This window comes from Acanthisitta chloris, unplaced genomic scaffold (genome assembly GCF_000695815.1).
Source record: "Acanthisitta chloris isolate BGI_N310 unplaced genomic scaffold, ASM69581v1 scaffold3226, whole genome shotgun sequence".
Classification (NCBI taxonomy): Eukaryota; Metazoa; Chordata; class Aves; order Passeriformes; family Acanthisittidae; genus Acanthisitta; species Acanthisitta chloris.
The window spans coordinates 2531-20332 of NW_008679569.1; the positions used below are offsets into that span (position 1 = coordinate 2531).

Sequence of the window (17802 nt, forward strand, 5' to 3'; positions counted from 1 at the left end):
AATGGGTAGAGAATGGGGAAAGGGATTATCCCACTTTGGGCACCGTTTGGAGATGTGAGTGAAGAAAAGATGGAGAGAAGCCCTGAAGAAGTTCAGGTTACTTGATTTTCACAGTCTTTCTGGCCAGGCATCTCCCACAGATTGAACATCCTCTGCAGTCAGCGCGTGCCTTGCACTGCAGCCTTCTCTCCTGCCAGCGCAGCAGCACGGCCTGCTGCGTCACTGTGCGTGGTGTGCACAGCGGGCCCTGGCTGGTAGCACTTCGTGGGCAGCAAATTGAGAGACTGCTCTTCATTGCAATGCCAAAGGTACATCCATTGCAAGAACACAGCCAGGGTGGGGGATTGGCCTGTGCCCTTGTTTTCTCCTCTGATCTGCTGTCTTCCATCCGGGCTGTGCTCCACCCTCTGCCTGACACCAGCTGAGATCTGCAGAGTATTTGCCAAAGGTCTTTAGAGAAGGCTCCCATAAGCCTCCCTAGTTGTCCTCTGGCAGTCACTTGTGAGAGCTCAGCAGGCTGTTCCTCCTGCTATACCTGTGTTCTTGCTAGGTGAACTAGCAAACGGCCCAGAGGTAAATGTGTCCAGTGAAGGCATTCTCTCTGTATGGCCCTGGGAGAAGATTGCTTTGGTCTGAGCTAATCTGGTCACTAGTCCACCATGGAACTATGGGCTATAGTGAAATTTATAAAAATTGCATTTGTAATTGGTCCATTTCTGAGTTTCTGATGTGCGTGTGTTGCTATCCCAGCAGCCTGTGCTCGTGTGGCATATAAGCCACAGCATCTCTGGCCCCAGAGTGAAATATTTCTCTCATTGCACATCATGGGTGGGGCTACTCTGATCCATGGGTACTTGGGACCATTAGCATCACGTGCCAAGATCTTTCCTGGCCGTCATAGGACATGTCTGAGGTGCTCTGGTTCCTGGTGCTGTCCACAGGCAAGAAGGGTTGGCCAGTGTGTTAAGCTTGTGTGTATCACCACAGGGCATGCCATTCTTCACCAAGTGGGAAAGATCCTTTACAGGCCAGGTCAGCTTTGACTTTCTGGCCTTAGCTTGATCCCTCGTTCTCAAGGAACCCTCCAGGAGTGAAGGGACAAGAGACATGAAATTAGGGTCTGAGAAGGATGATGTTGGCAGAGTTGTCCTCAAGGAGAGTTTCCAGTGGTAATGGCCTCCAGCCTGTGTGTGTCAGTGACCTGGGATGGCTGGAGAAACTGAAGTTTTGTGCTTTGTTTTATTTGCAGGTAGGAAGATGAGTCCAAAAATTACAACGGAGCTGCTGAAGCAACTGAGGCAGGTGATGAGGAATCCCAAGTATGTCCAGGAGCCTGTCCAAGCCTACATAGTGCCCTCTGGAGATGCCCACCAGGTATGGATGGATGGATTATGGTAATGGTTGCACTTTCCTTCCTTGCAAAAACTAAAAGTCTAGGATAACTAAAATAATCCTTTGTTCACTTGCTTTAATGGTTCTAGCATAAAGTTCTAGCATAAAAGTCTGGGTAACCTGAGAAACATGGTGGAAAATGTTTCTGGAGTCTGTTCAGGAGACTGAGGTTTTTGTGTTCTTGGTTAAAATCAGTGTGGATGTTCCACCACCAGCTTCTCATCAGATTGTCTCCAGGGAGCCCATGCTGCAGAAAAGGGAGCTTGCTAGAGCACTTGCTGTCCCCATCCTGGCTGTTGGGAAGAATGGATTTACTGGTGGAGGAAAAAGCTTTGTTTGGGCTTTAGTTTTCCTTAGTAGCACCTCCTGACCAACACTTAGTGAGGTGGTGAAGGATTAGTTGCAGAGCTTTACCTTTACTGGATCCATTTCTAGCTGGAATTTGCTGCCTTATGCTAAAGCTCTTCAGATCCCACATGGAGGGGCAGGGAAGGAACTGGCTGCAATGATGCTTCCTTTTTGATGCTGCTCTGCATCATGTTCTCTGCTGTAAAGACAGGAAGGAAGAGTGGGCTCAGGCTGGTAACCCCTGGCAGTAACTGTGTTGTGTGCTGCTTCCACAGTTAAGATTTTTGTAGTCTGTGACATTGATTTTAAATTGCTGAACTGCCCTTTGCCTCCCCTGCCTGCTCATATGCTAGTTTCACTTTTCTGTTCACTCTGTTAGGAGACCCAAGAACTGCCAAGGGTTTTTCCCTCCTCAGCCATTTTCAGGAAACAAAAGACCTGAAGCTTTCCTGGCTCACACCCAAAGCTCCCTTTTACCCCAGGGTGCATGAGAGCAAAATGCAACTGAAACGGAACCTTTGCCCTTGACTTGGTACTGGGGTAAGCTGGGTCCAGGCTTGCCTCTGCCCTGGGACCATCTGTGCAGCATCGTGTTTCCTCTTAGGGAGATCCAAACTTGGGCAGGTAGGGGGAAGGCGTTTTCTACAGCTGCTATTGGCCTCAAGCTGCCTCTGTCCATATATAACTCTGGTTTCATTTCACTAGACATTAAATGCTGTCATGTGAGTTGAAGAATGTGACCCTCAGGACTTCTGGGTTTTTCTCTTGCTTTCTTTTCCTTGACAGAGTGCAGAGAACCCCATGTTGCTATTTCCTGCCAGGCGAGTTGGTCAGGTTTCTGTGCAGAGCGAATCTATCTGAATGGAAATGATTACTAAACACTGCTGGTTCTGGTGCCTCTTGACTAGCTGGTGCAGGATAGTTTTTTGTGAGAACTGGGAATTGGTACCGTTTTTGGCATTGAGAAGAACCTATTGATCCCAGAACAGGCTTTTACTGATTCCAGGTAAATTGTGATGGCCTGAGATTTGCAGCTTCCCTGTGTTCCAAGCAAGGGTTTGTTTCCTGTGTGCAAATAAGAACTTTACATCCCTGCAGTTGGATTTTGCTCTTAAGGCAGCTCCCTCCATGACTCAGAACACTGTGGTTTAATGATACGTAAGCTTTTGGTGGCTTAAGCCATTTCTTCCCCACAGCCCAAGCAAGCTACATGTTGCTGTCCTTGCCTCTCTCAGCTATTCCTGAGGCTGTCCAGGGATCCACATCATAGAACTTGTCAACAAAGAGGGCCTTCCCTTCTGTGGTGTTGACACAGGGTTTAGACTGGGGGATTTATCCTCTTCTGGGTTGCAAAGGAACCCCTGAATTGGACTGATGCTGTTGCACCCTGATGCTGCAACTTGCTGACTAATTTCTCTTTGTAACACTGGGAATGTTTGAGCTCTGAGTTCTGTGATGCTCTTAATATTGGTTTTCCTGCCAAGCCTAGGAGGCTTAGATTATAATACTGCCAGGGGTCTTGCCACCACTTGTATCCTTTGCTTTCCATGCTTAGTTGTGTAAGGAACTGAAAGACTTGCAGAGCTTCTCAAACACAGCTGGCTCTGCTTCTGCCTTAACCAAGGCTGCTAATGCCTTGGATTTGTGGTTCTTGCAGTCAGCCGTGGATGTTGGCTGTCTGCTTTAATTTTTGAAACTTTTGATGCTGGTGATAAGAAGTCTTAAGAAACAGACTGTTTCCTTGGGGGCCTGGCTGGTCCAGAGGCTGATGAAAAAGGAGGGCAGTCCCAGCCAAAAGTGGGATGAAGTCCATACAAAGAGTCGCATTTCCTTTCATGAGTGCTGTGTCGATCTTGCGGCTCAAGGTGTCCAAGCTCATGAAGGGGTTAAAGTCATGCTTGTGGGAGTGAGGCACCTAAGTCCTTTATGGTTTGGTTAAAAATGCCTGTCAGAGCTTTTGGGGTGTTGCAGTGGTAAATGTAGGATCCATATTTGTGTTGAGTGATCCAGCTGACATCAAGTCTGGGGTTTGCCCATATGGGAACATTCAGATATTGTAGGAGCTTTTTTCTTAATGGGAGGGAATGATGTTTGGATTAGAGCTTGGGTTTGGAGCCAGTCACAGCTTAACTGGGGCTGGCTTCTACCTCCAGGCCTTGACACAGTGAAAACAAATTTGGTCAGATCTGGCTGGTCTTCCACATCAAGAAAGCACCTGCCCAGCTCAGGGCCCCATGTTTGGGTTGGCAGAGATGCTATCTTCTGCTCGGGGCTGTCCCCTCTGACACACACTTGTGCTAAGTTGAGGAATCATTGAAGTTATAAAGTAAGAGACAAATTATGCACAGGTTGTACTGACCTGTTCCAGACCTTACCAATGCAGTTAGACTTTTGGCAAGGAATACCAACCTCCCTTCAGGTACACAGTGTGACACCAGTGTTGTACAGCTCTAAGCTGTACTTTTCATTGCTTATCTTGATTGACATTAGGCTAGGATAAACTTTAACATGTTAATGGCACAACCTTGCAGGCTCTGGGAATAAGTGCCACTGATTTCTTTTGGGTTCTTCTTGGCTTAGCTGAGGGTTCCTGTGATGCAGCCTCTGGTTTTGTCTGCAGGACTGACAGGTGTGGTGAAAAGCAGACATGAAAGGCTTCAGGAGGGCCAGGTTGAAGGCCATTGGACCTGCAAGACAAGCCCCAGGGAAATACCTTGTTCTGACTGTGCTGTGGTCTGTGCTTTGTGTGGCGTACACAGGTGTTCCCCTAGTAATTTTAGCTCCTGCAAAACACGGGCTCAGCTTTGCACAGTGGGGGTTGCTGCATGGAGCAGAGCAGGTGGGTGTGCAAGAATTCAAACTGACAGATGAATGAACTGTCTTGCCCTCCAGATCCCTCATACCTCCTTTTAAAGCCCATCATCTGCCTCATTGTAAACTCTTAAAACTTTCCCTGGATTTGTCTGTGAATGGGACAGCATGAAGTATTTCCACGCAGTCAAGGTCCCTGCTGATTTAGGTCAGCTTTTACCAGATCTAAAGCTGATAAACTTCTTTTCTTCCTTTAATATTTTTATGTTTTCATCCATTTCACTGTTCTGTGGTGTTAACCCATCCTATGAATGGGAGACTGCTTGTCTGCACAAGCCAACTAGCCTGTAGTCTCTGCTGTGTTGGTCAAGAGAAAAGGAAGAGAAATTACTGGTCTGATTTGGGATGTACTTGGTGATATGGTCCACAATAGCAAATGTTCAGCATCTGCTTTAGGTGTCAGACCCTGGGAGATGGTATCTCAGGTTTGAGCTGAGAAGTGTGGGAGAGGGGTAATCATAGCAGTCAACAGGCTGAATAGTCATTAGGAAATGTTGAAATGGGGAGTCCTCAGGTCTGGCATTGCTCTGCCTTTGTGTTCTGTCCTGCTGCTGTAGAACAGCAGCTGGGGAAACAGACACTTGATTCTGTTCCCTGGAGGACTTTGTCATCTCTGTCTGCTGATGCCTTTGTCATTGTTTTAAAGAGCGTTAGTGGTGGTAGTGTGCTGTGTTGGGCTTAGGTGGATCCATCCCATCAGCTAGAGCTGTGCAGAGGGCAGTCACCCCCTCCTGAGGTGGTATCCTGACCCTTCTCCTCCCCACAGCTGCTGAGCATATGTCACAGCCCTGTGGGGCTGGACAGGAAGAGGCACAGTGAGCTAGACTGGATCAGAGTTGAGGGCACCCATGGTCTCTATACCTTCCTCCTTTCTGCCAGCTTTCACTAGTGCTTGGATGAAATGGAGGATTTCTTCAGTATATATCCCAGGAATCTTCCCTGGCAATCGGGAGCAAAAGCTGCTCAGTGAGATCCTCTTTCAGGCCATGGGATTTGCTGTCCTAAGGCTCATTTTAAAACTGTTGGTGGTGTATGGTTGGTGGCTGCTGCCTCGGTCATCTCCCAGGAGGTGAGAGACATGGCTGTTCTGGAGGGGGTTTGATCATGGTGTGATTTGGAGCAGAAATAAAGAGTTGGTCCCAGGTGCTGCAATTTGTGCTTCTGACTCACTGCTGTGCTTTGAACCCTCAGCCTTCTTTAGAACAGTGAAGAGTAACAGATTTAAAGAGAGTGTTTTCTAACAATCAGGTGATTCAAAATAGCCCTGGCCAAAGACAGAGGAATGCAGTATCTATTGCAGTAGGAGCTAAAACCACCTGAGAATTGGTCTGTGATTTCTTACCTCCGTCCCTAAGATGTTTGTTTTGCCCCAGCACAGCTGGGTACAGAGAAACTTTATGGGCAGAAGAACAGACTTGGGTTTCAGACCATTTGTAAGATACAAATCCAGGGGTTTTGCAGCTCAAACATAATTGCTGTCAGCCTGGATTAAGCTGATTTGCTGAATTGCACTAGTTAATTAACAGGCCCACTCAGCAGATCTGACCTCCGACGTTGCCAGAATGGGATCCCATAAAAAAGGCATGTGGGCCATGTGAAGGTACAATTGTTCTTTAAATTTTGGCAGCTCCCATGGATATTGGGTGTCTGTATATTCTCAGGCTCTTGTACGATACTTGTCAGAGATGTGTCCACAGACACAGGTTGTGATAGGTTTGGGTTGAGAATGGACTAGTAGTCTTTGCTTCCTTCTCACCCATCAAACCATGGTCTGGTGATTTGTCCTGCAGTTGGATTTTGAGTAGGCAAGGAAGAAGTGAGAGGATCATTATCTATTAATGAAAGGTTCGAAGGGTTATTTTTTTTACAGTTTTAACACCTTGATGATTTTTTTCAATGTCACTGTTGGGAAAAGAAAGTCTTAAAGGAATTCTTATAAATGCCAGTGAGAGGACTTCACTGGAGATAGTGATTTTCACAGATTTTATGCACTGATTACTCTGGTCTCCAAGATCAAGGGTGCTTCTTGTTTCTCTTCCTTTCACATTGAAGCTTCAAAGGCATCATTTGTTTGCTGCCCAAAGGGGAGTTTGAGTGTGAAATAAATGTCTGCAAACTCTGAAGCACTTCAGTGTTTACAGATGTTTGTGGGAGAAAAGTGCTGCAGCTTAAAAAACCCCACCAGTTGGACATAAATACAGTATAATCACAGATGATTAAATGTTCCAGTGGAGTAGAGCCCAGGATTTTTTAACTCATTTTGTTCTCTCTGTGGTGTCCTTTAGGAGAAAAAGCTTATCAAAGTATTTGTCATCAGCTGATTGTTTTTTTCCCCCTGCTGCTATAAATAATTGCTGCCTCTTTTGTTTTCAAGAGCGAGTACATTGCACCCTGTGATTGCAGAAGGGCGTTCATCTCTGGATTTGATGGCTCTGCAGGTACCTTTCCAGAACTTGGGTTCTTGCATAATTCTCCTATAAAGAAATAGTTTCATTCATGGCATAGAGGGAGGATGGAAAAGGAAATGTATCCAGCTTGTTTGGACTGTTTTATTCCCATTCCAGCATCTGCAGAATTATGTCTTGGCTACCCGCTGGAATTATGTAATATCAGTGGAATAACAAGTTTTCAGAAAATGTTTGACCCCTGAATGAACCTCTCGTAAAGTAAAATCCTGTTAACTCTTTAATGTGGTGCTTGTAACCTATGGTAATTTCTTTTGATGTACAGCCAGTACAAACAGATTTTTACGTCGCCTGTTGGGCTGGGTGAACAGTGGATGGACTTTAGGTAGCCTTTCTGTTTAAGTAGAGCTAGGGCCAGAAACACTGCATTTGGAAACTGAATACTGTGGAAAAGTTTGCTTATCTTGCCGAGACAGGATGTTTTCTTGGCCGTAGGATAGGTCTGTGTTTCAAGAGACCTAGTTTTTACCCTAGCTGTACCCTAAGCTCTGCAAATTACTCTGTGGTTGCTGGAAAGTCACTTTAGTCTGTTCAGGTCTTTTTTTCCCCCTCTCATTGTAAATCAGTTTAATAGATACTGCTACCTATGTGTTTGGAGGGTCTGTTCATCAGTTTCTATGAGCTCCTCATGTGGAAGGTGATAAATCCAGGGCTGTGGGCCGCTGTTAATGGCTGACATGAATCCTGTATTAATTTTGTGCCTTCTGCATGAGCTCCTCATAACCTTCCTCTCTAATTTGTGCCCTTGTTATGTACTTGGAAGGTCCATGTTCCCAGTTTAATGCTTAGTAATTCAGTGAGGTTTCACCCAGGGGCTCACCTTGTGTTTCTTGCTTCCTCTTTTCAGGCTGAGGCAGCTTAAAATGGGGTTTGTGTTGGGGAAGTTTGGCAGAAGACAATGAATTCATATTTTGAAACTGCTTATCTGGGCTTCAGTTTCTGGTGACAGATATAGTGGTCAAGATGCAGACTCAGAAGACTTGGATTCAGTTTCTGTTTGTGCCATGGCTTGTTTTGTTTTGTATTGCCAAGGGCAAGGCAGCTAGAGTGCCTTGCTGAGGTGTCACTGCCTCTCAGCTGTCTACTCACATCCCTCTATCTGGAGTCAGTGGAATGGCACAGACACTGAAACCAGCAGAAGTTTATGTTCACATTTCCTGTTCAGATATCTCTGCTAGAGCTGTAACATTTAGGAAAGGGGTGCAGCTGACAGCTGGAAGCGATACCCTTGTGTACAGGCCTGGCATCAGCTGTTTCTTGTGGATGGTCAGAGCTCAGTCTTCCTCCCTGAAAGATCATGGGATGGAATTTAGGGATGGTACAGTATGTGTTACAGTGATAACAGCCAAGTGGAGACCACAGTCTCTGTTAGAGAAGATTTGGAAAGCCCCAAAGACTGGCTGAGATTTGCTTAAGTTGAATTCATTTGACACAATTCATTAAGGTGCATCCTTGTGTATACTGTCTCCTATAGGATTTGGAGGGTCATAGTGCAGGGGAAACAGCAAACTGAAACAGGACTAACTTTTGAACAGTGAGCAGAGGTGCCTTTCAGGAAGTTTGGGTGCATTTCAGCCACTGTCCCTGCTGTCTGTGTCTCTGCATGGTCTCTGCCCACCTCTGAATCACTCACCTTGTGCCTTCCTGCCTAGGTACTGCTATAGTCACCGAACAGCACGCGGCCATGTGGACTGATGGACGCTACTTCCTGCAGGCTGCACATCAAATGGATAACAACTGGACTCTCATGAAAATGGGTATGCAGGAGGCTGGGATACTGCTCTACAGAGAGCAGTCACCAGCTATTTGGTCACTTCTCACATGTACAGCTTGGGCTGTAGGGATATCCCATCATGCAGAGACTTAGGGACGTCTTGGATACACTGCTGCTCCTGTTTTAGTGTCCTCTGATGACTGTTGCCCATCTAGGTGTTCATGAGTAGATGTATCTGATGCATTAGCTTGGACTTTTTGTCTAGTGTGGGAATGTTTCAGTATGACTGCTTCTCTGAACCCTTTCTTTTTTTTTTAATCCTTGAAGGTCTGAAAGATACACCAACTCAGGAGGATTGGCTAGTGAGTGTCCTCCCAGAAGGCTCGAAGGTGGGAGTGGACCCTTTCATTATTCCAGCTGGTTGGTTTTTCTTTATAACTCTTAATTGGGCAACTAGATTTTGCTTTCTTGCTTCTTTGGCTGAGCTGTTGTGTGATGATGTGAGCTAACCGTATTTCAGCCCAGATGGAGTGGTGGGTTAAACTGTTAAGCAAAACAGGTTGGATTTTGTTAGGCATGTTTCACAAAGGCTTCACATCAGTGCACTAAGTCCAAAACATAAGAGGTAAGAACTGCTTTTTGGGCTTGCAGTGACCTTACCTGAAAAGCAGAATTCTGATCCACCTTCTTTTGTCTGTGGTTTGACTTGTAATGGGCACTTCCATACAAAGCTGCTGAATGACTTCTCCAGTGTATGAAGAAGAACATCCAGGCAAAATTCATGCTGCTAGTTCTGCTTGGTGGTCTTGGCATCTCTGCAGCTTTCCTGCTAGGAACGACAGGGAGAGTTGCCATTTATATCAGTATCCATCTAGTCATGCGTCAAAACGTAGGGCCCAATGCAAAGGTCACCGGAGACAGGAGGAGATATTTGCTTCATTCAGGTGAGCTGAGGATCCATCTCATGGCTATGTGGATGCAACATTTATTTCTCATCTAGCTTAGATCTAGCATGGTTCTCCACTGGGCTAGAAGACACCCTTACCACAGCTTCTGGGGTGGCTTCTTCCAGAGACAGACTTCTTCCAGTCTGTCTCCCAGCTGGAGCAGTTCTTCTTCAGCTCAAGCATGAGGCTCCAGGACTGCAAGGTTCTGTACTTGTAGTGATGTGTTTGTGGAACTGTAATTGCAATAGATTTTTCTTTCTTTTTTAAGGGAATGGGAAGAAGGAAAGGCTGGAAGGAATGGAGGAGACTCAGATCCTTGAGTTTGCCCTCTGTGAACAGGATTGTTGTTGAACCTGTGTGTGTTCTTTAAAGCCATTACTCTTGCCTTTTTCCCTTTGGCAGACCAGTGGAAGAGAATGTCCAGAGTCTTGAGAAGTGCTGGCCATGACCTTGTGCCTGTCAAAGAAAACCTGATCGATACAATCTGGACAGATTGTCCTCAACGCCCCTGCAAGCCTCTCATCACGCTTGACCTGAGTTACACAGGTGAGAAGCTTAACTCCCAATAGATGTGAATTGTTTCTACTGCCCTATCCCCATTTTGCTTTTCTCTTACAAAGTAGTGAGAAAAACACTACTGCAGCAGTATGACCCATTCATTATGAGTAGGTCAAGAAGGTTATCAAACCTCAGCTAATGACCCCTTTGTCCTCAAAACTTCAAAAAACCATTTGCTAGAGGTTAGATAACTTCAAACCAAATCCATGGGTATCTGGAGGGCCACTCGTTTGAGATGGTTCATATCAATTATTAGAAAGGAGTGAGGAGCAGAAACATGGTGTATTCTGGGTACCTTCAAAATCTAGTGTGTTGGTCTGTGTTTACATCATCATCCCCAGTAAAGTTAATGACTGTAGCTTTTCATATTGTGTTTTGCAGGGGTCAGCTGGAGAGACAAAATTGTAGCACTGCGTTCAAAAATGGCTGAGAGGAAAGTGATGTGGTTTGTGGTAACAGCCTTGGATGAAGTTGCATGTAAGTCTTTGCATCTCCTTTGTCAGTTCTTCCTACAAAATAAATGTTCTTCCTGCCTTGGAAAGGAAGAACCATGCCAGGGTGAGATATACTTGTGACAGGCAACATGTTTGTTAGACATCAATTAACATGTATCAAGTGCAGTGATGATAACAGGTCACAGTGAGCCTGTATTTCTGTGTTATTACACCAGTGCAGCTCCTGAGTATATTTTTGGCCCAGGATATGCAGCAAGTCACCACTTTTGAGAAATGGCCCAGGCAAAGGGAGAGGAAGGTTATATATAAAGCCTGAGGCAGTTTGAAGGGGAAAAAAAAAGAGACCTTCGAGATTTTCTGGCTGTAAAATATCCCGATGCTGCCTCACCCACTGGGAAGATGGAGACTGTTTGCTGCTGTGGAGTCTGGGCTATAAACAAAGCAGTACAACATGTGGCTTTGTATACATAAGGCGAGGGTGGGGTACAGAGCATTCTCAGTAATCTTCCTAATTGTTAAAACTTCTAAACTCAGTCTCCTACCTCTCCAGTGTTCAGCAAATGCTTTGGTTAAAGCAAGTAAGTCAGGGCTCAACTTGTATTTCCAGATCATTTCAACCCAGGGTCTCACTAGAGAGTCCCCTCTGTGTTTGGGGCCCCAGGATGACTAGGCCCTCACGCCCTGGCTCCCAGCCCAGTGTGTAGGAAGGGAGAATGGCCAGAAACAGCAGTGATTTCCCTGGGACTGTTGTTACTAGTCCTGCATGTCCTTTATGCAGAAATCACCAGTGCACAGACTGGTGCAGTGGGAACACAGTGTTGGCAGGGTGTGAGTTCTGCTAATCCCTGCACCCTGTGTCTGATCTGAAAAGGCAGAAATGCAGGTGGTGTGTTCCTCCCTCCAGCACTGCCAGCACAACGTCTCTGGGGCTGGGTGAAGCCAGCATGCTGAGGTCTGTGGGCTCTCCTGGATCTGGGACACTGAGCAAAGAGCTTGTTTCCTGAAAGAAGTACTTCTGAGAGTGGTGAATATGACTCCTCCCTGGGGAGGTCTGCATGAGCAGCGATTGTGTGTCTCACCTTTTCAGGCGCATCTCCAATTAAATTAATGATAAATTGGTGCCCTGAGGTGGTTTCAGATTAAATGTCTCCGGCAAAGCCAAGCTTGGTTATGAATCAAGAGTTTTTAAGATGGACCAGTGAAGGTCATGAGAGAAGCTCGTTGTCAGGTGTTTGGTTGATTTCTTATCCTAAAGGGGGAAGGGGAGAAGTTGTCTTTAATTTTGTCTAATTCAATTCTCTGTATAAAACTCCAGACAAGTTTCTGGGGACAAAAAGAGAGCCACAAAGGAGACTGTTGCCTCCTTACTGCACTGGGAGTCGGCTGAGTGAGGAAGTTTGTACCCCTGCAGTAAAGAGTTCTTTGTGGCTCTTTCCTGCTTTCGAGTGACCTATTCCTTCCCTAGGGAGAATTAAACTCTATTTTTACTTTTGTGGCAGAATTTGCACAGTTCGATGAATACAGTGCTGGGTTGTGATTTAGGACATGTTGGTTCTTTTCCCAGCTGTCCTGCTGGCTGGCCTTATTGGCTTGAGTAACTCATTTCAACTAATTGGATACCCTGGAGTTTTTATTTGACCCTGAAATCAGGAGTTTGGAGATGCTGAACATATACTTCCCCTGTTGACTTTGTCTGGAGTTGTGCGGGATAAAATATTTGTGGAAAATACCTAAGAATACACAGACTGAATCTGAGGTATTAGAGGCAGCCAAATGAGACGACTTTTTGGAGTATTTTAGTCTTGCCCATTATGTCTTCCTCTTCTGTTAAGATTCAAAAGAAGTATTGGAATGAAATGATAACTTGTAACTTTGAAGTATTCTGGCTGTAAAGAAGTGAGCTTTTATTGCATTGGGCAGACACTACCTTTATACCTGTGTCCCTGTCTTTTTTGCCTGTACCTGCTTTCATCCAAGCCAGCCCTCCTTTAGAAGTTAAACACCAATTTCCTTGCCTGATGGGAGTGTTTAAACTGCAGTTCTGGTGCCATCTCCTGGCAAAAACTTAGGATTGCTGGGAAAGCAGAGTGGGACAGCTGGTGGGAGCTGGACGCACGTCCTGCGCCCCTGACGTCTCATTGCTTGACTGTGCTTTGATGAGATTATTTTTGGCTTTCTGTAATACTGCAAAAGATGAACTAGGACTGTGATTCTTGACGTTCTTATTTTTCAGGGCTTTTCAACCTCCGAGGCTCTGATGTTGAGTACAATCCTGTGTTTTTTGCATACGCCGTCGTAGGAATGAACACAATCAGGTGCTTGTATTCCCCTCTTCTGTTCCCCAAGATGCATTTTTCTGTAGGAGAGCTGTTCTAGCAAGGCATTTGTCTTTTCAAAATGCCTGTGCTCGAGTGCTTTAGTGTCCTTTCTCAGTGCTTTTGTCTTCAGCCTTAATTACTGTCCTTTCCTGATCAGAGCTAGATAGGCAGCCAAGAGCTCTGCTGCACTCCACAGCACCTTGGCTGACTTTCTGGATGACCTTGGGCACGATGGCTGACCCCTCTGTCTCTCACCCTGAGATGACACGGAGGGCCCTTGGCGCTCTGGGAGAAATGTGGGTAAGAGCCAATGCTGGCCTGGACATCGGAAGACTTTTCTGAAATGTCTAATTGTTGAGTCACTTCAAAACTTCGGGGACTGTGTAGAAAAGTTTCAGGGCTGGTTTATGACAGGAGGCTTCTTTCCTGTGGCTGCCCTGTATATTGAGCCTCAGCAAGCACAAGTCTTTTAGAGGCATCTGCAAGCTGCTACCTAGATCCATCTAAGGTAAAATCTGATTGGGTGAGTACAGGTTGTAAGTGAAGGTTGAGTTGAACTTTTTGATTCAGTGAAAGTGAGAACAGTGTGGTACTTAGAACAACAGTAGCTTTTTTATTTCCAGATGTTGCCCTTAAAAAGTAGAGAGTGGCTGTTATTTGCCTCTGTTACTCTTCTCCTTCAAGCACAGTGATGGGATAAAGCCATTTTGAATGTGTCATACAAACAAAAATGCTTTCAGTTCCTTTCCTCTCAGCAGGGTGGTACAGCTTAATTTAAAAGTGGGATTTAAGCTGTGTGAAGGCCAGTGGTTAAAACAGTATAGGGCATAATTAATGAACTCCTTTGTCCCTGAAATCTCACCAGAATGATTTCTCCTACTCTTCTTTACTCCAACCACTGTCAGATGTGGTTCCACCCATTTGTTCTATCCAATTTGTTTCTCAGGCTCTTCATTGATGGTGACCGGATGATGGACCCAGCTGTGAGGGAGCACTTACAGCTCGACTCCACCCTGGAGCCTGAGTTTAAAATCCAGGTGATGCCATACGGATCTATCCTGTCAGAGCTGCAGGCTGTTGGTGCAGGCCTCTCACCCAAGGAGAAAGTGTGGCTCAGCGACAAAGCCAGCTATGCTCTGACTGAGGCCATTCCCAAGGTTAGTGGCCCTTGCAGAGGAAAATACTCTTCACCTCTCTGCTCACTGTGGTCTGGAATGGTGTTAATGAGGTCAGCTGGCCTCAGTTTCCCCTCTGTGAAGCATGATGCTGGCTGGAGCTTGTGCAGAAGGGATCCAGCCGTGCTGAGGTATCGATAATCCTGGGGTTGCTCTTGCTGGAGCTGCCCTTCCAACTCGGTAAGCCGATTTACCCAAAGAATTGTCAGCTTAAGATAAGACAAGTACAGTGAGAGAAGGGAGGGAGAGAGGGAACAGGGTGAACTCAGGTCATTCTGCCCACGGGTGGAGCATCAGCCTTATGTGGACCAGCAGTAAGAATTGGAAACTTGCAGAAATTGAAGCAGGAAGGTTGAGCAGGACTTCTGGGAGGGTGCATTTGGCTTGAGCTGAATGTCTGAAGATGGTGGCCCTTATTTGGTTCAGTGGCTTGAGGGTATCAGGCAGTATGTGATGTCTTGTACCAAAGATAGCAGGGGCAAGGCGACAGAGTCGTTGCAGCAGGAACCTTGAGAGGACACAGATAACCTGCAGGCACTGGTTGTCCATGCAGTGAGTGCATCTGCTGAGGGACAGTTGTAGCATCAGAATAATTTATCTACAGCCATACACGCTATATCTTGCTACCTTTGGACTTGGCTGTCTGGGTCTCCTGTAGGCCACCTAATATTCCTATAGCCATGAAAGGAGATATGTGGAGAACATGTAAGTTGGTTTTGTGAGTCTTGTGTACATCTCTTGTTTGCTAGAGATCACGTTCTCTGGAATGCCAACTAGTTTACAGTGATATCTAGTAACTAACAGATACTGTGGGTAAATATGATTGAGTGTCAGGGACCAGTGGGTATTTTCCAGATGTTGTCTTGGAAGACCAGACCAGCTGAACGGAACCTGTGCTTGTGCTGGGTTACTAAACAGTCCAGGCTTCCCACCTGAGAATCACAGGGCTCAAATGAAAGAGTCACCGAAGGAAGAACTAAATTGGAAAAAGTGTTTGGTTGCAAGTGTGCATTCACCCACCACCAGGTTTCTGCCTCCAGGCAGACACACATCTCCTGCTGTTCCATATACTGCATGATTGTGCTGCATGTCTGCATTTGACAGCCATACCGGTGACAAGGGAGCTAACTTGTGGGGCCTGAAAGCTTTTTAAGAGTGGTCTCAGCTTTGTGTCTTCCAAAAAACAAAGTGCCTGGAGCAGGGTCTGTTTGTGTATTGCCAGGGTGCCACAGTTTGATACCAGCACAAATATCTTCTTAACTCTCCAGCTCTTACGGCCAAAATAGCAGGAACCATGCTTTTTTTTTTTTTGTCCTCTGGTGATGATATTCGCTTATATACCCTAACAGCTTCATTGCATTTGGTGCATCAGGACAGAAGGTAAAAGCCAGCAGGTCTGGAAAGTTTTGTTACTTCTAATCTATCCCTTTACTAGGGGATGTGGCTCACTGTGTCTTTGCACTGACTTGAGGGAAATGTGCAGTTTGCCTTGTGTGGGGTTTTAGTTTTGCTTTTAATAACCAACAAGATGTACAATAGCAAGATAGACAGGTTTTTGCCCCTGCTCAGGGTTGAATCTTCAGACACTGTCAGTCCATTTCTAGGTGAAAATGGCTCCTTAATACAGAATACTGACAGAATGTCATCTATGGAGCATTCAGGATAAATTATTGTTCTTTTGACTTCAGAGTAGAAAACCCCTTGCTGTAGTTGTACTCAGTGGTCTATCCCCAGTTTGGGTAAGTTGCTGTAGATGATTTAGACAGAGCATGCATATGGAGAAGTACAGAAGGTCTGACCTAGATTAAGGAATGTAATGAGTTGGAGTGACATTATTTACCCCGTGAGCAATGGAAGTTTTGGCTGATACTGAGTCATTGCCCTCTGCAATGGGGAGAGTCCCTGCCTCAAGGAGCTCTGTGCAATAGAAAGCAGGAAATGAGGACTGAAATGTCTTGATTAAAAACCACTTAGAGAGTCACTGAAAGAGCCAAAGTTTTCCTAGTTCCTTATGCTGGACATTTTTCTCTGGCTTTCCACCACTTCACACCAGCTGAGCAACTGGCCTAGAGTCCTTTGAAGAACACCAGTGCTGGAAGTCCATCTACTGTCTGTCTCCATCAAAGCCAAATATTGATACTGGCAAAAATCCAGTCCGTTATTAAACACAGGTCTGCAAACCCTTTATGGATTTTCTTACAGTTGCATGTAAATATGCTTTTCACTGAAGATTAATAGAATTACCAGTATCTGTAAAAGGCAGCCAATCTAAAAATGTGACCATTTATCCTGACTCATAAGAGGACTTTCCTGACTTTATTGTGGTTTCTTCTGTACTTTAGTTTCTGCATTTTGTACTGTAGTTGTCTTGCTGTTTTTAACAATTTGGAAATTGTCAGTCTGTAGGATTTAAGTGAGACTGAGCTTTGCTGAGTGTCTACTGGGCCTTTCCATGAATTTGCGTGATATTTATTTGTATGCTGATGTATTGAAAACAAGGGAATGGCATGTTGCTTGGGCCGTGCTTCTGTAGGTGCTAATGCCTTCTCCTGATACATAATGGGTAGAGCAGAGAACTGTGGGGCAAAAGACTTGGTTCTTTTTCCTCCTTCTGATGCCAAATGTGACAAGGCTTGGGCAATCCACCTCATCTGAAGATGTTCTCAGAATCAGCCAAGCATTCCAGCTAATCTAAGGACAGCTGATGTTTGGGGAAGTGCACAGTGGGAGGGGATCAGTTACTAGTTCTTAATGCAGGGTCACCCCATCGAGGCACAGGAAAGCTTTCTCTCAAACCACTGATATAAGCTGCTTTCAGAATGAGCAGCCTGTAAAGCTCAGCTTTGCAAAGGCCTTTCATGTTTCCTGGGGCCTTGATGTGTTTGTCAGAGCTGCTGGTCATTAAAAGCAGTGCTGGAGGAGCCAGAGCCTTGAAGGGCCCACCAAATTCAACTCCAGTGTTTGGTACCTGGGCTGGGTACTCTTTTGCTCCCTGCTACTTGTGGGTGACCATCAAGGTGACTTTTAGGTCTGTTTCCACAGCCTAAGTTTCACTTTAGTGTCTGGGATTAGTGTTCTCATTGGCTGTCTCTGGCCCTTAGTGTACATCAGCAACAGGAACCCTATGGCTCAGACATTGATATATATGGTATTTAGGATATTCAAATCTTCACTCTGCTTCATGACATGCTGTTGACCCTTTTGTTCATTGGACTTCCCTGTGGCTGTTCTTCCTTCAGTCAGGGGCGGTTTCCCAGTGCACTTGACTGACTACTGGCAACAAGTATCTGAGAGCGCTGAAGGTTGAGAGAGGCTGCCAAAGTACAAAGTGTGGCCAGACCGAGTTATTAAATCTGTAGGATTATGTAGTCTGACTAATCCGCCAGTAATCCCTGTCCTTCTGTTGCAGGCTTACCGATACCTCACCCCGTATACCCCCATCTGCATTGCAAAAGCTGTGAAGAACACATCAGAAACAGAAGGCATGAGACGAGCGCATGTAAGTGAAGCTTTGAGATTCTCCTTGCACATGACAGCAGGTTTGCTTTATGTTTAGGGA

At 45.6% G+C, this 17802-nt stretch overlaps 1 protein-coding gene across 1 annotated transcript in view; it reads left to right on the plus strand.

Annotated features, from left to right (window-relative positions):
- Positions 1 to 1249: 1249 nt before the first annotated feature.
- The window catches only part of XPNPEP1 (X-prolyl aminopeptidase (aminopeptidase P) 1, soluble), a 27655-nt gene continuing 11102 nt past the window's right edge, over positions 1250 to 17802 (plus strand). The window contains exons 1-9 of the mRNA XM_009077330.1: positions 1250 to 1374; positions 6986 to 7049; positions 8729 to 8833; positions 9118 to 9210; positions 10140 to 10283; positions 10677 to 10772; positions 12984 to 13065; positions 14015 to 14225; positions 17653 to 17742. Coding sequence (XP_009075578.1) covers positions 1258 to 1374; positions 6986 to 7049; positions 8729 to 8833; positions 9118 to 9210; positions 10140 to 10283; positions 10677 to 10772; positions 12984 to 13065; positions 14015 to 14225; positions 17653 to 17742 — 1002 coding nt within the window. The 5' untranslated portion in view covers positions 1250 to 1257. The remainder of the gene's footprint in view (positions 1375 to 6985; positions 7050 to 8728; positions 8834 to 9117; positions 9211 to 10139; positions 10284 to 10676; positions 10773 to 12983; positions 13066 to 14014; positions 14226 to 17652; positions 17743 to 17802) is intronic.